General features: G+C 41.4%; 1 protein-coding gene across 1 annotated transcript; it reads left to right on the top strand.

Annotated features, from left to right (window-relative positions):
- The first annotated feature begins 508 nt into the window (after nt 1-508).
- Nucleotides 509-21,397, top strand: gpcpd1 (glycerophosphocholine phosphodiesterase 1). Its single transcript, XM_080544498.1, has 21 exons — nt 509-669; nt 775-915; nt 1,272-1,356; nt 1,562-1,652; nt 1,797-1,881; nt 3,134-3,209; nt 4,175-4,216; nt 4,670-4,793; nt 5,197-5,443; nt 5,671-5,833; nt 7,221-7,350; nt 7,753-7,807; nt 8,419-8,511; nt 8,774-8,851; nt 9,010-9,049; nt 9,363-9,421; nt 9,686-9,751; nt 10,600-10,736; nt 10,860-10,995; nt 11,256-11,416; nt 19,441-21,397. The coding sequence occupies exons 3-21, from the start codon at nt 1,308-1,310 to the stop codon at nt 19,631-19,633; spliced, it is 2,025 nt and encodes a 674-aa protein (XP_080400624.1). The 5' UTR covers nt 509-669; nt 775-915; nt 1,272-1,307; the 3' UTR covers nt 19,634-21,397.
- Nucleotides 21,398-21,739: the final 342 nt, after the last annotated feature.

Here is a 21,739-nt window from a genome sequence, read left to right as displayed (position 1 = left end):
CGAAAATAGTGTGGAAATAGCTTAGGAAACTCAGTGTGGAAATAGGTTAGGAAATTGGTATTATATCCTCTTCAATTTAAACAATGTATAACATAAATTGAGACAAAAAATGTGAGACAAATGTTGAACTATCGGCTGAGACAAAGAGTTTATGAATCTCGTACATAGTGTACCTTCCTTCCGGGCACCCCACTGCGGTGAAAACAGCAGCAGCAGAGCCACAACAGATCACAACGACAACGTGTGTATTAATGCGCCATCATTTATTTCGTACACGTCGATGAAGGTAACGGTTTTCTTAGCGTATTTGTTTAGCGCATGTTATTACTTAGCTATACCGACACTCAAGCTTTGAGAAGAATGTTAAAACAGTGGATAGCTATCGCAGCTAGATGCTTCTGGCTAGCTGCCCATAGTTGACCAGCTGGCATGTTCTGGCGCAACGGAAGTAAACACACGCCCAGGGGAACATAGCTAACATAGCTAGCTGGTACAGTGGCTTGGCAGTGAACGACCTCGCTGGTTAGCATAGCTAGCTAGTACAGTAGCGTGCTAGCTGGTTCCACCCGTTTTTGCTGTAGTTGTTGTTTTTTCCAATCCGGAACATGGCAGTTTGAGCTGATGCGTAGTTACTTTGTATAGATTGGCAAGTTCAACGATGTTCGCTAGGTAACGATCATGTGTAACGCGTAATGTGTCTGTTTTATCTAAGACTTCGCTAACACATGAAGTAACCAATGTGTTGTGCTTTGTGAATGTCATTGTCGTCGTCAGACTCCGCACAATGCCACTGCATTGGACCTGATGCGTCCGAGACCGATGCGTCTTAACGTGGTAAAACCAACACGGCTTTTTGAATTCCTCATCGACATAACTAACTAGCCCTGGTCGGTGTGAAATTGATCCAAAAGCAAGGTAGGAAACATTTTAAAGTGGTAGCTAGAGAGTTATGTAAACAGAAAACAATTTGTTGATGCTGTGAAGGTAGCTCTTTTGATTGTTGATTGCTCTTGCCAGCTCATAACTCCATCTCTGTGACTAGTAGTATTGCTTTATATTTTCATATTATGCATGTATTAGTTTAATTAATGCCTTTGATATGTTCTGTTGATCTATGACGTTCCAGTTCTTCTAGCCTTAAGTTCCTGTTTTTGCTAATTTGTTTGCACCTCCAATTTCACTTTCACTTCAACTCAATTGTTGGATAATGTGTTAATCAGTTAAATGCCATTGAGATGTTCTGTTTAACAGTGAAGGTCCTGGTTTTCTAGCTTGTTTGCGCCGTTATATCAGTGCCTGTGTCAACTATGGAGACAACTCAAGTGACTTTGGCTATAAGGGGAGCAACGTCCCCAGGTAAGCCCAACTGAACAGACTAACCAGACCAAAAACAAAGAACAAAAAGAATGCGATGTTAAAAGAAAGCTTCACGAGTGTCAACCCTTAGTGTAGTCATTGGAGTAATTTAGACATGTGTGTGAAATCAACATGCATCATGTGGGGCTTTGTTTCGGAATGTAATAATGCAATGTATAACATAATCATATATTTATATGAATAGGTGAGTTGATAGCAGTGGTTGGTAGCTGTACGGCTCTCGGAAGCTGGTGCCATCAGAGAGCTGTGACTCTCCAACCCGACGGAAATGATGGGTAAATATATACCTTTCATGACTAACGTCACGTTGCTCTCTGAAATATGATCTGGATATGTTTGTCAGTGTGTAAGTATTGGTAATTATTGCATGCATAGTTTAGTGTATGTATATGTAATAAAATGTGTTTGCCCCTGGCCAGCACTTTGTGGAAAACGACCATCAGCGTGCCCAGCGGAGCTGCATTATACTATCGATATTTCAAAGGCCTCTTCCTGCAGTCAAAGGTGAGCTGCACCTTTTATTTCCAGCCATAATAGATGTAAATCAGTCAAATGAATATAAATGTAGACCTTTTAGAAGATGTAGACATTTTTATTGTATTTTGGGAGACTTTACAGATAAGCTAGAGCTTGATTCGAAGTGGTGGTGGTATTGTACTGTCAAACCTTCCCTTGTAATGACAGTGAGACATAATATTGAGCAATTGAGTGAGATGTCGATACATTCCCATATTTATTTTCAGTTGGGGGAGGCTGCTGATGTTCTTGTCTAACAACCGTTCTGTTTGGTGTAACATAATCAGAGCCGTTTTAATGTTTCAGATGATCTAACCTGCCACAGGTTATAATAACCATAGGTCTTTTAATCATAGTAAATCCTCTATAGGGCCACTGTAATCCTAGTGAGACTGAAGTGTGACCAATGAGTCGATTTGTGTGTTATGGAGTGTAGGCTATTAGATTAGATACAGCAAATTTAAACTCACTCATGGAGTGTGTGGCTTGGTTTCCTCACTGATGTGTTTTTTCTAGAGATGACCCCAAAAGAGTTCACCATAACCTCTGTGATTCTAGGAACTGGCCGGCCTCGGAATGCTGCCAGCTGGCTTCCTCTAATCTGACCATGTGGGCTGCTCCCATTTCATGCTGTGCTAGACGGCTCAATGTGACCTGCGCACTGGAACACACACACACGCACACACACACACACACACACACACGCACATACACACACACACACACACATACACACGCCCTCACTCGCACACACACACACACACACACACACACGCACATACACACACACACACACACACACACACACACACACGCACATGCACATACACACACACATAGTTTGAATGTTGATGTCTCCAGTAACACTTTTTGGGTCTCCTCGCCAGGGAGAACGTCTGGCAGTTGTAAACTATTACTAGAAGCAGACTTGTCAGGGAGCATGTTTATTGAAGCTAACATCATACCTCCTTGTAACAATTTGTTATTGACTGAAGAAGAATTTAAAGACAGAATTTAAGAGACAGTGGAAAAAGATGCAAGAATTGTTGATGCAATGATGCCAAGTCCTTCCCTCCACTTTTCAGATGTCAACCATTCATGACTGGCTGGCCCAGGGATTGGTGAATAGTACCAGTTCAAATTACTTTCCAGCACTTTGATCCCTAAAGCAGATTCGAGACCAAAGTGAAAATCTGACTGTATTTTATTTCACATCTTAACACTGTACTAAACATTGCAGAGTGCAGGTGGTCCATGTCAAGTCATAGTCAATAAGTGGGAGACCCATCAGCACCCACGCGTGATGAGCCCCACAGGTATCAAACTCCAGAACAGCGCGCCGTTTGGTTTGGTTAAGTGTCCGACAACCTTCAGAGACCCCCCCCTGTTGCTACCCCTCACCACTGGTCCAGGGTCAGATATGTGATCATCCCCTTAGTTTAGGTATTCAGGGGTTAGGCTAATCTGATCCTAGATCTGTGGCCAGGGGCAACTTCTAGACCCTCGCCCTCCTTCACCCTCGTCACAGTGTTTCCTCTCTAAACAAGGATCCTAAGTGGACTACTATTAGCATACGGCGGTCTTAGTAACTGGGAATGTTTCTATGCAGGATTTTGCTGAGGCAGGGGGTTGCTGTTTTAGCCTTGAATGTTCTAGAGCAGAGGAAACACTAGAGGATGTGACCACTAGATAGATGCCTCTAGCTCCAACAGCATTGTGTTAGAGAACCTCAGACAAAGCTCGTTCAAAACGAGCCTGACAGGAAAAAGCCAATGCAGCTGCCCTCGCCCCCTCAGTCCTCTCAACAGCCGTGACCCTTTTTGATAGTGAACTCCACTTAAAACGTTCAACTCTTTCTGCATGGCTTTGTCTTTCTTTTTTTATTTATTTAGGAGTTATTTTTTCCCCTTATTAAAAAAGCAAAAAATATTTGGTGTACTATAGCAGAATAACGAGAAGAACTTTTCTGGTTGATGCCTGTTTAAGATGAGAGAGAGATGCATGAATTGATACATCTTTATGGTCACCTTGCCCCCAGTGTACAGTGTCATCTGAATAGTTTCATGTATAGTAAATCTGAAGACTTGTCCACTACATGCTTGTAGTATTTGATAACTCTTATCGACAAACAATACTCTTAAAACCACCTGAAACCTCCATTGATATTGAAATGAAAATACATAGTTGTGTTTGTATTGCTCTATTGCGACCTATCCTCAGTTGTAGTGGTTGTATCAAGTATGTATATATCACGTTTTTAACAATTTGGTATCTGTTACAGGGGCACACCTTGACATTGAAGATGGCCAATTTGGGTTTCACAGTAAGTACATTGAATATATCAGAGAGTAAATAATACTTTTCCTTCTGTGAGATTATTATTGTAGTATTTCTTATCATTGCTTTATAAGAAACATGCATCTGACATGTATAGGTAATGTCTATTACCATTTGTGGGATGTTAAGTTATCAATAATAATGCACAGATGCATATACTTCAAGGTGGTCCTTACTTATGCACTACCAGATTAACTCCTAGGTCAAAAGATGATAAATACTGAATAAGCACCGTAAACATGACTGAATCCTTTGGGGCGGCGTGAATGTCAGATTACATGTAAAGTGGTGCTTTACTCCTCCCTTAGGGCGATGTAGCGTGTTTGAATAATGGATTATTTGCAGCTCATTCATTACATGTATAGAGGCAGCTGAGCTCATTCCATCCATTTGTGCCAACATTGCTCAACATTCGTGTCTCATACTCTGTTACTTACAGATGACTCCGAGTGTGTGGACTCTGGGTGGCTGACGTGCCAGACAGAGGTTCGCCTGCGACTGCATTATTCCAAGAAGATTCCAGTGTCCATCACAAAGAAGAAATACAAGAAGTCTCGTTTCAGGTAAAGCACTGTTCTCTTCAAGTCTAGCAAGTCACTCAAGCCAAACAGGATCTGCGATGTCAGCATACTCCTTTTTTTCTGCTGAGAAACTAAAAAAGTAAAAAAATAAATTTAAAAAAAGGTGGTAGAGCCGGCGTCTAATGATCGCAAGGTCGGCGGTTCAATCCCCGGGTGGCCACATGTTGAGGTGTCTTTGGGCAAGCCACAGAACCCAAAATTGCTCCCAATGAGCGTGCCTGCGCCTTGCATGGTAGCTTGCCGCCATTGGTGTGTGAATCTGTGTGAACGGGTGAATGAGAGGTCATTTTAAAGCGCTTTGGAATGAGGCGCTAGATAAGTGCAGTCCATTTACCTTTTTAAATTTTTATTAAACCAACATCTGGTTTGTGACCTTTTCTACCAGGCTTAAACTGACACTGGAGGGCTTTGAGGAAGATGAGGAGGATGAGGATGAGGAAGGGCAGAGCCCGTCATCATCCTTGCACAAGATGACCCCCACCCTAGAGATCAGCATGATTAGCAAGGATGGCTACAAGTCACGTCACTCCCAGCCAGAGTGTGGCTACGCCCTGGAGCCCACTATTTGGACTGAGTACATAATCCACACCATGGACCCAGACAACCTGGAACTCACCTTCGACTTCTTTGAGGTAAAACAGATTCAAGTTTCCCTCTTTGACGTGTCATTTATTACCCGATGCTTATCATACTCTGTTTAGCTGTCATGGAAACGGTCACGGTCCCATAGCAATACCTTTCTTCATTGATCTCTGTAATCCTCCCAGATACTGTATAAGATAACATATTAACACATTAACCAACACTTCAGCACACTGACTTGGTCAGTTTTGTTTGATCCCACCACCTCTGTCCTCAGGAGGACCTAGGGGACCATGTGGCTCCGGGGGATCCCCACCCAGGGCACGTGGGCACGGCATGTCTCCTCTCCTCCTTCTTCAAGGAGAATGGCAGGGACACAGGAGTGGTCACCCTCCCCATCATGGGACGCAACTCCAGACAGACCCTCGGGAAAGTCCGTGGTGAGCAGCTGTCCGTCTTACAGGCCTATTTCCAATGTGTATTTAATACTAGTACCTTATACTGTGATGTACCCGAATAAGAACATGTTATTCGGGAAAGCACAAATAATGCGATGAAACAGATACAGATTCTACCCGAAGTTGTTTGTTATTATTCAGAAAAAAAGCCATGATTGACATGTCTGTGCTTCAGCCATTATGTTTCTTCAAAACAATTAATATTGTGGACGGCCACAAGATAAAAATGCCCATTCTGTTTGCAACATAGGACTAGGACTACTAGGACTACTTTCACAAACTAGTCGTTTCAATTACTACACATTATTGAAAAGGGATCGCTATATTCTGTAGTCGCCTCCACCGAGTCAGCACAAGAGAGCTGCGAGAGTTTCGCATCGAGCAAGAGGTGTCACGTGTGGGAGCAAGCGAGATAAAAGCCTTTCTTTGAAACTCCCGCAACCTATACATCAAAATGAAGCATGTAACATGCTGTATGTATCAGACATAGGTTTCATGGTATTGTGATGTAGCGTCCACTAGCACCCTACTAAATATTTCATGGTTATTTAAACAGACAGAAACAAGTGATTTGTGAGGTATAGCCTTACAAAAACAGCTCAGTGCCAAAATGTTTAAAAGACAGTTTTGATGAACTTTTTATAAAGTTCATTTTCCTAATTCAAACTGACTGGTCAGTACCCAGCAGCTAGTTTAGGGGTGGTGTTGGTGGGGTTCAGTTGGTTTGCAGTCTATCCAAACGTAATTCAGTAGGGGAAAAAAAACAGGCAAAATAAAAAAAGTTAATGTATTATTGTTATGGAACTACTGTTGTAGTTGTAATCCATGTTTCCCTAGCGAACTGCAGTAAAGTTAACACATCAAGAAACGCTAATGTAGCATCATTGGAATTTTTAATTATTCCCTTCATCTGATGGATATGTTTCTATCTCTACTGTAAATAGTTTCTATTTTCAATGAAAAACAGAATCTATGATTTCTGATGTGTTCCCCAGTGGGGGTGGGGGGGTTCAGGCAGTTCATAAAAATGTGTTTAGTTAAAAAACTAAAATAAAAAAAGAGAGATGTACAGTATGAGCATAATTAATTATATACCAATATGAAATCAATTTGATGATTTGAAGGCACAAAAATTGCATTTCCAAGGAATATTAGGTTAGAGTTAGGTTAGCGATGTGTCATTAATTTTCAACAACGCGGAAATGTATTCAAATTTTTCGAAAGAAAAGTCAGATCATTACATCAGATCCCGATATGAGGACCGAAGCATTAGAATGTGTTACGTTACGATGAAGGCTGCAAGTAATGGCAAATAATACCAAAATCATGGTGCGTGCGTCTCTTACTCATATTTGCTGTTCTCTTGTAGTGGATTACATGGTGATCAGGCCTGTCCAGGGCCTGCAGTGTGACATGAGCTCCTCCTTTACTAAGTACTGGAGGAAGAGGGGTGCTCTGGATGTGGGCCATAGAGGGGCTGGCAGCACACATGCAGCGAAGTGAGTCTCACACACACACACACACACACACACACACACACACACACACACACAGAGCTGGAAGGCCTGAATGGAACATTCCATAGATGATAGTTGATTCCTTAGTGATTCTATGTATCCACCTAGGTGGAATTGTTTTGTCGTGAAGCAGGAATCAAGAAACGACCTCGTACATTTGAACACAAAGTCCCTTTCATATCTTGTTTACTGTACGTGCACTGTGCTCTTTCCTTTTCCTGTATGGGTGCTGGGGGGGTTGAAAGATTGTGTGAAACTTTGAACAAAGAGATTATCTTTGGATTCTCTATTGTGTGAGGGAGACTAGAGCTGTCATGTGTTATGGATTAGGATTAGATGACTTTGGTTTAGCTAATCTTAAATCATTTTTGTTTTGTTTTTCAGGCACCACAGAGTCAGGGAGAACACCATTGCTTCTTTCAAAAGTGCTGCCAATCATGTAAGTAACCCACAGTACAATGCGTGGAAAAAAATAACAGAAAATAGAAGAACATGATGTGTGTTTATTGACTTGACTGACCTTTTGTTATTGAGAGATATGGTCTGTATGTTTTTTTCTTTTGTGGCGTCAGTTGTCTGTTGTCATTGAAGTTCAGCAATAGTTTTTATTTGAGGTTGTTATTGTGTTTGTAGGGTGCTGCCTATGTGGAGTTTGATGACGTTGTTATTGTGTTTGTAGGGTGCTGCCTATGTGGAGTTTGATGACGTTGTTATTGTGTTTGTAGGGTGCTGCCTATGTGGAGTTTGATGACGTTGTTATTGTGTTTGTAGGGTGCTGCCTATGTGACGTTGTTATTGTGTTTGTAGGGTGCTGCCTATGTGGAGTTTGATGTTATTGTGTTTGTAGGGTGCTGCCTATGTGGAGTTTGATGTTATTGTGTTTGTAGGGTGCTGCCTATGTGGAGTTTGATGTTATTGTGTTTGTAGGGTGCTGCCTATGTGGAGTTTGATGTTGTTATTGTGTGTGTAGGGTGCTGCCTATGTGGAGTTTGATGTTGTTGTGTTTGTAGGGTGCTGCCTATGTGGAGTTTGATGTTATTGTGTTTGTAGGGTGCTGCCTATGTGGAGTTTGATGTCCATCTCTCCAAGGACTCAGTTCCCATCGTTTATCATGACCTGACCTGCTGTATCTCCACCAAGAAGGTCAGTTAACAACACATCACACTTGCCAGTTATTGTCTGTTCTTGGGTCTATATATTGATTGAATGAAATCATACATTCATACACATGGTCAAGTTAGGGTTTAGCCTTGAATGCGTAATGTATAATAATGAGTAATGTATTAATGAACACAAACGTTAATATTTAAATGACAGTTTTATCACCGAAGAATCCGTTGCTATTGATGTACTAGCATCTGAATCACCTCCTGGCTCTTAGTGTCCTTTCTTTTGTTCCTGACAGAAAATTGATAAGCACTCTGTGGAGCTGTTTGAGGTGCCAGTCAAAGATCTCACATATGATCAGCTGCAGCTGCTGAAGGTAAAACCGATCATGATGTGGCCTTACTATTTTAAGCTTTAACCTTTCTTTAACCTTTTTTTTTTTTAAGCAGATGCACAGCGAGTGTTTGTCTTTGAGTGTTTATTCTTAGATGATGATGTGACAGATGACATGGCTGTTTTGTGTTTGTTTCATAGTTGGCCCACGCTACTGCCCTGAAGGTGAATGACCACAAAGGTACAGTACCACACCTGCTTGTGTATTTAGCAAATCCGTCAACGGTCTAATTAGTTTGCAAACATTGACTTCCACATACGCTAGAGGTTCGATTCTATCCTTGTTTCGATGGGATGGGAGCTTACACTTCCTCCTACACTTCTTGCAAAACCAGACCTATTGTGTTAGTTCTGAAATTGATCAAAAGAATGGCAAGAGTCCAAAGCAAATCCCTGTTGTAAAGATCAAAGATTTGTCACATCAAAATGTAAAAACAAAGCAGCTAGTGTATCTACGAGGGAGTTTAACATTTAATTCACATTTTGTTACTCAGATTTACTTGATGAAGAGGAGGAAGTTGACGAGCATCAGCCTTTCCCCTCACTGACACAGGTAACTAACATGATAGTCGATGTTTACTGCACTGTTAGAAACCCATCTGGTAATCTCTCCCTTTGTTAAACAATCACTAATGTTGGGTTGCTGACTAAAATACACTACTTTTAGTTTCCTAAAGATGGGATGGATCTATAATTTGGTTGAACAATCCAAATTATAAATCCATAGATCTATAGATCCTTGAAACGCAAACCCTATAAGTTGCTTAGTCCAAGTACCATTTTGTCTATATCAACTTCCTCTGTTTCCATTCTCCAGATCTTTCACGCTGTTCCTGAACATGTGGGCTTCAACATTGAGCTGAAGTGGATCTGCCAACTGAAGGTGGGTTGAAGGGCAGCCAGCCACTGATGATCCTCTATGTCTGACTCTTTGTCATGTCAGATTCAGATCAGATTCAGTTTCAGATTTAATTGAATTGTCATTGGCAGAGTACAAGTACAGAGACAACGAAATGCATTCCATGCCAGTGCAATAGTGTAAAAGCCATAAAGATATGTGTACAGATATATGTACAGACAAGGGTAATGGTTATCAGTACAGTATGTCAGGGTTCCCACGGGTCCTTGAAATCCTTGAAAGTTTGTGAATTAGAAGAAAAAAAAATCAATGTCTTTTTTGAAAATAGACATGGGTCATTGAAAGTGCTTGAATTCCTGTCTCTCTCTCTCTCTCTCTAAAAAAATATATATATAAAAAATGTTTTTCCTTAGCTTCTCCTCTCTGTATTGCTTAACTGTACACATATTTCACAATATATTGTTTTGCTGTGCTGTGGTAGAGAAGGCAAGAGACCATCTAGTGTTCACACATTCAAGCCTATCTAAAAAAAAAAAAAAGGTTTTCCTTAGCTCCTCCTCTCTGTATTGCTTAACTTTACACATATTTCACAATATATTGTTTTGCTGTGCTGTGGTAGAGAAGGCAAGAGACCATCTAGTGTTCACACATTCAAGCCTCTCTTTTTAATTGTTGTCTGTGAGCGGATAGTTCCTATTATATAAATTCTCATCTAGGTCTGTCTCAAACTATGCCGTGTTGGGTCCTTGAATTTGAGGGAATTGAGTCATGAAAGGTGCTTGAATTTGATGTTTCAGAAGGTGTGGGAACCCTGGTATGTACAATGTGCAAAAACAGACATGTCAGACATTCATTGTATTCTTTGTTGACAGGATGGCTCGTGGGATGGAAACCTGTCGTCCTACTTCGACATGAACCTGTTCTTGGACATCATCCTGTCCTGTGTAATGCAGCAAGCCGGCAAGAGACGCATTGTCTTCTCCTGCTTCGACCCAGACGTCTGCTCTATGTAAGCACTACCTACCAGTGTGGTTATAGCCTGCCAGAAGATAAGGTAGAACAAGTCAGGCTGGTAATGCGTGTTTCAGAGAAAGCTCCCTGAACTTTGCACATGTGTATTTCACCCCCATAGGGTGCGTCAGAAGCAGAACAAGTATCCCATCCTGTTCCTGACCCAGGGTGTCTCGGAGATCTACCCTGAAATGATAGACGTCCGCTGCCAGACCACCCAGTTCGCCATGAGCTTTGCCCAGAGCGAGAACATCCTGGTGGGTGTGGCGGGAACTGAACGCTGCGCTTTGAGACGCGTTTTATTTTCCGACATGGTTTTGCACTCGATGCGCGAGTGCGTCCCGGTTCAAGTGATGCTGGAACTGTCGAAAGCCCAACTTTTAATTACATTGACCTCGCTGGTTAAAAATACAAAGCCAATCATAGGATTAAAACTAAGGTATCCCAATGCGCCGCTTATATTGTAACACCTTGTAACCTAAGTCTCTGCCCTCCTCCTGCCCTCTCTTCCTCCCAGGGTATCAGTGCCAACACAGAGGAGCTGCTGAACAACCTGGACCACATCCGAGAGGCCCAGTCTAAAGGCCTGGTGATGTTCTGCTGGGGAGACCACAACAACGACCACGAGAACAGGGAAAAGCTACGAGCGCGGGGTATTGACGGCCTCATCTACGACAGGTAAGACCCCTACCCTCCCGTGTCCTCCCGTTTGGCCGGGGTACGGATACCGTTCAAACAGTGGTAGTAGCAGCCTTCCATTCTGATGCCTTGAACTCTCATTCCATGCTCGCAATCTCACCGTTTCTATCCTACAGTCTTGTCTTTCACATGAATGATTTCAACTGTCAGGTAGACATAGTCAACAAGGGTGTTGGTTAAAAGGTGTGACCGTAAATTCTGGAATGTGTATGCACTTCAGTAGCTGTGAAATATAGAAGCCGTACAGAATGTCAAATGGTTATCGTTTGTTTAGGATCAACAGTTTTATCGCGCAGGCAGGTACAGCTTACTGTCCCCTGTTTATGTAATGATGTACATGTCTTAATAAGTGTCTTTCACTTTCAGCTACTATAGGAACTACACTAATACATAGATAGCTGTGATAGAGGATTGGGCTTGCAGCTGCTGCAGATCAGAGTAGGGCTGCTTGGTTGGTCATGAACATGATTTGAATTGTACTCGCATCAGCAGTATCTGTTGTGTGTGAATGCACAAGGCCTTTTATATTCTATATATATATATGTGTGTGTGTAAAGTACATACATTTGATAGTTAAGCACATTATATGATAGTTGCAATACAAATTATTCAACCCCCATTGCACATTAGGTTTATTGGCAAAATATACAATTTATCAACTTTTTGCAATAAACAAATTACTGTACACAAGAACTGTTTAAGTAGTTAAATGAAACTAATATTACAAGGAGTTTTATCCAAATTCAACACAAAATGCTAATTTAATGACTACTGCAGTCTCAAAATTATTCAACCCCTTCATGACAAGCATTTTCAGTACTTAGTAGTACTTTGCTGTTATGACCTGCTGTTATGACCTGCTGCAAACGTGATGCATAGCCAGACACCAGCTTCTGACAGCGTTCCTGAGGAATCTTAGCCCATTCCTCATGGGCAATGGCCTCAGTTCAGTAACATTATTGGGTTTGTGTTTAGCAACTGCCTTCTTCAAATCCCACCAGATTTTCTTTGGGGTTCAAGTCAAGTGACTGTGACGGCCACTCTAGAATCTTTCATTTCTTCTTCTGAAACCAAGCCTTGGTGGACTTTCAGGTATGCTTGGGATCATTGTCCTGTTGGAAGGTCCAATGACACCCAAGCTTCAGCTTCCTCACAGACGGCATGACGTTTTTTTGCATGAAGATTTCCTGATACTTGACTGAGTCCATTGTGCCCACATGCTGCAGGTTTCCAGTGCTAGAGGCAGCAAAGCAGAGCAGAGCATCACGGAGCCACTGCTATTCACTGTAGGCAGGATGTACATTTCAGCTTCATTCTTCTTCCTCCAGCTGATCCATAGGCCCGAAAAGTTTTGTTTCATCGCTCCAAGGAACAGAATTCCAAAACTTCTGTGGCATATTTATATGGTTTTGAGCATATTGGAGCCGACTTTTCTTGTGCTTTTGGGTCAGTAGTGGTGTACGTCTTGGAGTCTGGGCATGGAGCCCTTTAGTGTGTAGTATGCGCCTTACTGTGCAAACTGAAACCTCAGTGCCTGCTGCCACCAAGTCTTGCTGCAGGTGTTTTGCAGTCACTCCAGGGTTTTTGACCACTTGCCTCCTCAGGAATCTGGTGGCGGCCGGTGATAGCTTCCTCTTTCTGCCACGTCCAGGTAGTGTAGCCACTGTTCCTTTAACTTTGAACTTGGGTCAATGACGTGACGTGCATATTTTTGGGTCATGTATATTATTTCCATTTAATTTCCAGATTAATCAATTCAAGTCATATATGATTTTATTCTATACAACATGGTTAGTTTGAATGTATTGTCAGTACATTCTAATAATATGGATTACTTTGTGTTTTAGCATCTCAAACCCCCAAAATGTCAGGTGGCGCAACCGTCTCAACAAAGGAACAGATTAAGAACACTGTTAAAAGTGGTATTTTAATAATGATATATTCAATATAAAATACTGTGGCATGATTTTATGTTTGAAACCTTTCAAATAAACACACATTTACAAATAACAATAGTTTTAAAGCTATTGAGATAATTGAGGAACTTTTGTCCCTTAATTTTCCCCCCTCAAATGTCAGGGTGGCACAACCGTAAACATGGGACTTTTATTTTGAAATCAAGAGACTATTGCATCAGCCAAATGTTTCATCATCCAGAGGACCTTGTCTGACATCTGTGGCTGAGTGAAAAGATTTGTAGAGTGCTCTCAAATATTGATAAAAATAGATAGTTTCACCTCAGAGGTAGGAGGGTATATTTTCCATGTCAGGTGGTACAACCAATGTAAAACTAGGAAAATGTTATTTTATCATAAAACTACTATTCTGTTTTAAAATGATTTGTATGATATTGCGAGCATAGGTCAAAGCTAATGCAGGTGTCCAAGTAGAAGCCTGTTTAATTTGAAATCAGTGGCAAAAGTCAGGTGGTGCAACCGGTATGTCAGTTGGCGCAACCACAATTAGAAGAAAAGAAAGAAATCGGACCTTGATGGTCTTTTAATGGCCACACACGGCAGTTTTACACTCTGATCACACACATGCAAGTTTTTAGGTGAACACACACACAAGCACATGCACTATCTTTGGCGGGTCGCCAGGTGGAAATTGTCCTCTGCCTTTGTAACCCATCCGGGCTGCCATTCCTCCACTGGCAGCCAGGGGCAGCGGTCGCCCTTTTGGCGCGGCTTGAACCGACGCCCGGCGCCCCATGGACCAAGTAGCGTTCTTCACCGTCGTGGTCAGGGACGGGTGTTCACTTTGGCATGTCTTTCCATGTGGGGTGAAGGAGACCCCTAGTGGACATGGGGGGAACATGCCAACCCCAAGCCACATATATGTGCCACGGCAACCAGGCTTTCACCCTTTTTTGGACTCCCATCCAGGTTACTAACCAGGCCCAGCCCTGCTTAGCTTCTGAGATCTGACGAGATCAGGCTTGACAAGGTGGTACGGCCGCACCGTTAATGCCACTATATGGAATAAATAATGTTATTTAAAGCTCCAAGATGCTCTAAATGTGTATTTGTGTCTACTTAAATATATATTAACACTTTTAAACATTTCACGATTATAATGTCTTTCATTTTAATCATTTTAGATGCCACTGTCAGTGAAGGAAAAAGCAGCCCAAAAACAATTTTTTTTGTCTAATAGATATAGATAATAGATACATGACAAAGATTTCACTTAATAAATAAATAATAGGAAAATATAAATACTTTTACAAATAATTGGTTGAGCCACCTGACAGTTTTTGAGCAATTAAGTTAAAAATACAGTAAAAAAATATATTTAAACAAATTAACAAATGCGGCATGTTTAAGCACATTGTCACATACTCAAAAAATATAAATGTTATGTATTTTGAACAAAGTAAAAAAAATAAAAACTTTTTAGAAGCTTTATTCGTCATTGTCCCACTTGCGAACTATGTGTCCAACTGTATCTCTAGGAACATTCAGTGCTTTTGCTATCTTTTTGTATTCTTTTCCTTGTTTGTGCAAGGCAATGATCTCTTCTCTGAACTTTTTGGACTATTCTTTTGACTTAGCCATATTTCTGACATGCAATCAAACAATCAAACGTCACTTTCAACAAACCCCTAGCCAGTCCAGGTATTTATGCGTTCTATCTCAAGCACACCTGAACTAATGAAGCCCTTGATTAGTTGCATTGGGCGTGCTTGAGACAGGGAGATGAATAACTTTGAGACTGCAGTAGTTTAAAGTAGCATTTTGTGTTGAATTTGGATAAAAACCATGGTAATATTAGTTTTATTGAACCGTATTTAAACTGTTATTGTCTACTTTGTTTATTGCAAACAGCTGAACATGTTTACATTTTGCCTAATATGCAATGGCCGTTGAATAATTACATTTAATAATAAATATTTGTAACACTTGGCTTGAGCTACATTGGTTACTGAAGATACATAAGTTATGTTAAGTTGAGGGAGCCCGGTCAGAGACACTTCCTCAAAGGAACAGACATATCTGACCTCAGCAGGAGCTTGTTTTCTCAACAAGCTCAGCACTATGTTGCCCATTTCAACATACAGTAGGGGACACTTGTACTTGAACTATGGCTTACAGTGCATCCGGAAAGTATTCACACCCGTTCACTTTTTCCACATGTTGTTATGTTACAGCCTTATTCCAAAATGGATACAAATATATATATATATATATATATATATATATATATTTTAATGTTTGCAAATGTATAAAAATCAAAAAATCAAAAAAAAATCAAATATCACATGTATATAAGTATTCACTCCCTTTGCTATGACACTCAAAATTGAGCTCAGGTGCATCCTGCTTCCACTGATCATCCTTGAGATGTTTCTACAACTTGATTGGAGCCCACCTGTGGTAAATTCAATTGATTGGACATGATTTGGAAAGGCACACATCTGTCTATATAAGGTCCCACAGTTGACAGTGCATGTCAGAGCACAAACCAAGCCATGAAGTCAAAGGAATTGTCTGTAGACCTCAGAGACAATATTGTATCAAGGCACAGATCTGGGGAAGGGTACAAAAAAATGTCTGCAGCATTGAAGGTCCCAATGAGCACAGTGGTCTCCATCATTCGTAAATGGAAGAAGTTTGGAACCACCAGGACTCTTCCTAGAGTTGGCCGCCCGGCCAAACTGACCAATCGGGGGAGAAGGGCCTTTGACAGAGCTCCAAACTGAGCAATCGGGGGAGAAGGGCCTCTGACAGAGCTCCAGCGTTCCTCTGTGGAGATGGGAGAACCTTCCAGAAGTACAACCATCTCTGCAGCACTCCACCAGGCCTTTATAGTAGAGTGGCCAGACGGAAGCCACTCCTCAGTAAAAGGCACATGACAGCCCCCTTGGAGTTTGCCAAAAGGCACCTAAAGGACTCTCAGATCATGAGAAACTAAATTCTCTGGTCTGATGAAACCAAGATTGAACTCTGGCCTGAATGCCAAGCGTCATGTCTGGAGGAAACCAGGCACTGCTCATCACCTGGCCAATACCATCCCTACAGTGAAGCATGGTGGTGGCAGCATCATGCAGTGGGGATGTTTTTCAGCGGCAGGAACTGGGAGACTAGTCAGGATCGAGGGAAAGATGAATGCAACAATGTACAGAGAGATCCTTGATGAAAACCTCCTCCAGAGCGCACTGGGGCGAAGGTTCACCTTCCAACAGGACCACGACCCTAAGCACACAGCCAAGATAACAAAGGAGTGGCTTCAGGACAAGTCTGTGAATGTCCTTGAGTGGCCCAGCCAGAGCCCAGACTTGAACCTGATTGAACATCTCCGGAGAGATCTGAAAATGTCTCTGCACCGACGCTCCCCATCCAACCTGATGGAGCTTGAGAGGAAGAATAGGAGAAACTGCCCAAAACTATGTGTGCCAAGCTTGTAGCATCATACTCAAGAATACTTGAGGCTGTAATTGCTGCCAATGGTGCTTCAACAAAGTATTGAGCAAAGGGTGTGAATACTTATGTACATGTTATATTTGTACTTATGTACATCGTAGACTTCAGGAGGAAAAAGTCTGAGATCCAGCCCCTGCTCATCGACGGAGAGAGCGTGGAGAGAGTCTCAACCATCCGATTCCTGGGGACGCACATGCGGGATGACCTGACCTGGAAGGACAACACAAAAGGCACCATCAAGAGGGCACAACAGCGGCTATACACCCTGAGATGCCTCAGGAAGGAACACAGCAAGCAGGAGATACTGGTGACCTTTTACCGCGGCGCAGTGGAGAGCATCCTCACCTACGGCATCTGCAACTGGTTCTCCAGCTGCACAACAGCGGAGAGAAATGCGCTACAGAGAGTCGTGAGAACAGCACAGAAGATCACCGGCGCCCCCCTCCCCTCTCTGGAAGAGCTGTACAACACACGCTGTCTCAGGAAGGCCTCCAAGATCTCCAGGGACCCGACCCACCCTGGGTACGTACACTTTACCAGGCTGCCCTCGAAAAGGCGGTTCAGGACCCTGGCCGCTAAGACAAACAGACTGAAGAACAGCTTCTACCACAGGGCCGTCCAGGCCCTGAACACAGCAAAGAACTAAGTTCTGGGCCCCTGGACAGTCTGGACGGATTGTATGGCAGCTGCTGGACTGAAAAAATCAGGTGTAGTGCTGAGGCACAAACATGTACATTTCAAGCCTGCAAACTGTGACACCTTTAAATAACGTGAAACAATACTATTGTGCAATATGACAACCCTAGTTGTCTATCTGTACAGTATAGTACAGTGGATTGTGTACATAGCCTTTATTTATGTAAACCAGCTCCTTCCCTTCTTGTGATTTTTTTTTTTTTAAGTTTTTTTTTTTCTTTTTTTTTTCTTTCCTAACACCAGGGGAGCCACCCCTCCTAAATTTCGTTGTTTGGTACCTGTACTGTAGCAATGACAATAAAGTCCATCATTCATTCATTCATTTGTCAATTTGGGGTATTGCGTGTATAAGTTTGAGATTTTTATTTTATTTAATCCATTTTGGAATAAGGCTGTAACATAACTAAATGTGGAAAAAGTGAAGGGGTGTGAATACTTTCTAGATGCACTGTACATGTTTCACCTGCCCCCACTAATGTGAACAGACCCAGGCACAGATCTAGGGTCAACACACCCTCACCAAGTCATAAGCTTTAACTATTTGGGGTAAAAACACAAAACTGATCTTCGATCAGTGTCTAGGGAAAAGTTCAACCTACTCCTTCAATCACTAGTGTGGTCAAGCAGCTTCTCAAGTCTCCAGGTTTTTGTCGTGATAACTGTGCCTCTTTCTTTCAGAATATGTGAATGCTTGATGCCAAATTCAATTGACTCAAGTTCTCCAGACGCCTGTAATGTCTCTCTGGTTCCTGGTTGTGTTGACTTGATTTTCTCACCCCCGCCTGTTAATTTTGATCCCCTCCCCCTCTTTGACTCAAAGCCTGTGTCGTGTGTCAACATACTGTACAGCTGGACTGGAACAATGTCGCGTTCCATGACAATGATGCAAGACGGTTGACTTTTCTGTTTGCTGCTTTTACTGCTCAGTGAACTACATACTGTAACATTCTCCCTGAAATCACCTTACTGTTGGGGTGTTATTTGTTGGTCCTTAAAAACAATAGATCTGTTGAAAAGTTAAGAGAAGCAATGATTGAGTTGTCAACTGCTTTGTCTATCATTTAGAGACTAGCTCCAGTTGATAAAGGTCCCCCTCCTGTTCATGCTTATTGTTTGGTATGCTTACAACTCCCATTGAGCTGTGAAGCCATTTGTTAAAGCATGGCATATCCTTAATCTCACTATCAAAGCAAAAGAAAGCACATTGAGTTGAATGGCTTTTTAACTGGAATGGCGGGAGCATGTATGGCTGTTATAACATGCTTTTGAAATGAGCTGACCTCTGTGTTAAGTTTGGGTGTTTGCGGTCCTCTTTTATAATGCTCAATGAAAACCAAAAACTTGATAATATGAACCAGAGATCGCAGTATCAACATTGAGTAATGGATTTGCATGCTTCTCTTAGCCAAGTGTCTTTGTGAGGTTGCATGCGGTTTAGCTAGTTTTAAGACAATTAACACACTGCGGCACACAGAGTTGCACATTGGATTCAGGCCATTGATTTACAGATCATCTCTGATGATGTGGGCCTTTCTTTTCTTTGGAAAAGATGAGTGAACCAGCATACTTTTAATATATTTATTTCAGTATCTTAACTGTACTCATAGAAAATGTGTAGTGCAGCCATAGAACTTACCCCTTGAATTGTATAAGATAGCGAATAGCCCTACTACTGAAAGATGATGCGTTTGTTGGACTAGTTCTGTTGAGATTGTGTTATCTTCAATGATGAAGCTAATCCCATCTCCTCTAGTTTGTACTGTGTTACTTATAACTGATGTAGAGGTGTACATTGTGTTATCTAGGCTATAACCGCATGTCCAATGTCCAGCATAACCAAACTAGATCCTATGACTGACTTTGGATTTTCCTTCTTTGCTCCAGAATCTGCGAGGACCAAGGGGAGCAGCCCAACATTTTTAAAGTAGAGGAGCTGCACTCTCTGCAGGAGATGGTGTCTGAGGAGACCCTGAAAAGCTGCAGCTGCTACGCCATTCCGTGCACCTCTGCGCCCTGCGCCTCCTCCAAGGACCGCATCAGCAGCATTGAGTCCGACTCTGGCCTCAGCTCCTCCTGAAATACCTCACCACCACGACTACCACCACCACCTCCTGAAGAGTAGTCTCTACAACATGCTAGAAAGGACAGAAGTGACAACATCATAAACTATATGGAAGTAGTTCAGCTACCTGTTTAGGGGTAGTAATGATAATCATTAGAAAATGCCATTCTTTTATCTTTTTAAAGCATATTTACTTTATGATTAACCCTCCTGAACCGCCTCCACTCTCCACTACACCTCCGACTCTCCGTCTACTTGACGCAATACACAAGTTGAACCCAGTTAAGGCAACCCAAGGAACCCAGTTCACCTGTTTGTTTTGACTGGAGATCGGAGTGTTTATTTTGCCAAAAGAGTGTGTGCTGTTTAAGTGTTATGACTTGAGGGTGTCTGACAGTCAGCACCTTAGTCACTGCAACAACAAAAAGGACATGCGTTTACAAGTTGTTAACTTATTTTTTACTTGTAAACTAATGCCTACTCAAGGAATTCATTTTCAGGTGTATCTTTAGCTTGCCCAGTTGCTGTATCAATTCAAATTCAAAGTGCTACAATTTACTGTGTATTAGCTTGTCCAGGTGTAGATTTTCATATTGGGAGTGTCCTCCATTTCATTTGATGCAAATGTTGGAGCACTGGGACATAATGAGGGTTAAAGTAGATGATGGCAAAACATATTATTTATGTGTATAATATCAACAAAATGTTACTATAGCATTGTTATTATTTCATTTGACTTATATTTCAGAACAGCAGTGGCTACAATTTAAATGGTGATTTTAAGGACGGGTTAATTCAGGACAATGACCAATACTCTCTGTTACAGTGATAATATTGAATTTGATGGTGAATTTTACTCAATGCAATCTCATTTGTATTAGGACTGCCTTGTGCTATGCCATTAATGACATATAGATTTTTGACAGATTTTATAGCACTTCTACAGTGCCTAAATCTATGTATTTGTATGTCTCATTCATGACCCATTATTGTCGGTCATGATCCATTAATAATGGGTCATTATTATTGAATTACCTGTTTAAAAAGGATTATTATTATTTCAGCGTCTTTGAGCCTCGGAAAAGCGCTATATAAATTCAATGAATTATTATTATTATTATTATTATTATTATTATTATTATTATTATTATTATGGTTACAGGCAGCACCTACGAACTTCTGAGTGAATGTGAGTCTTTTCCATACCATTAAGAGGGTAAGCCTTTCTACATACATAATGAGTTATTATCAAGCTCATTTGATGATGACGATTGTCGTTGTAGCTGTGCTTTCTCTAAAAGCCTTAAAGAAGCATTCAAGTTTTTCTTTTCTCACTTGTCTGTTGATTGTTTGAATCACACCATACCTCACTCTGACCACTTAAATGCAATAGACAATAAGATTTGGCCATGGCCTCAACCGAATTAAAGGTGCTTTGCTCTAAATGCACATCCCAGTTTTCTTTCAGCATTAGAACACTTTCATTTGTTGTTTATGAAGTATTCTTTGCACTGAAGATTATCGGTCTATTTTGAAATGGTATACCAAGATTATACACAGGACACAGGAGCAAATACAGCTCAGCTTGTTGTAGAGATGTACTGTATGTACAGCTGTCTGTAGAGTTTCATGAGTTTGAGACTCGTACTGCATGGACTACTGTTGGAGTCATGCATGCCTCACAGATAAGAAATAACTGAATGACTGGGATTTATTCATTCACTGTCACTGGTTAATGCTGTCATCTACTCAATATGGACAAATTAAAGTTAACTGAAATACAAGTATAACAAAAAAGTTGATTCTGTTTGTCTTTGGCTCCTTATCTCATGCGCAAGCACAGGGTGTGTCACCGAAACTCCCTTTAGTTGTTCTATGGGTGTGTATCATAGCTTTCTTTCACAAAGTATTGTATTACATTTTAAAGTGTACAGTACAGTATCATTATCACTCATTTTACTTTACATTGTCATGCTCTGTTGGCACTGCGAGTTTCTTGCAGATAACAAAATGCCTGCATGGATAGAGTAGCTGTTGTACTATGTACACACTATACTATGCTGTAAGTTAAGTTAGTAATTAGTATTAACTGTCAATATCAACTTGACACACACACGCCGA

Source organism: Nansenia antarctica, assembly GCF_963989245.1.
Source record: "Nansenia antarctica genome assembly, chromosome: 1".
NCBI classification, from domain to species: Eukaryota; Metazoa; Chordata; class Actinopteri; order Argentiniformes; family Microstomatidae; genus Nansenia; species Nansenia antarctica.
Note: the sequence above shows the minus strand (reverse complement) of the source record. Positions and strands in the feature narration are given on the sequence as shown.

What these genes read in the sequence shown, in the direction of transcription:
- gpcpd1 (XM_080544498.1), top strand. Translation starts at nt 1,308, where the DNA reads ATGGAGACAACTCAAGTGACTTTGGCTATAAGGGGAGCAACGTCCCCA. An exon ending in AAGGGGAGCAACGTCCCCAG is followed by an intron (nt 1,357 to 1,561) that starts GTAAGCCCAACT and finishes TTATATGAATAG; the next exon opens with GTGAGTTGATAGCAGTGGTT. An exon ending in TGGCCAATTTGGGTTTCACA is followed by an intron (nt 4,217 to 4,669) that starts GTAAGTACATTG and finishes TGTTACTTACAG; the next exon opens with ATGACTCCGAGTGTGTGGAC.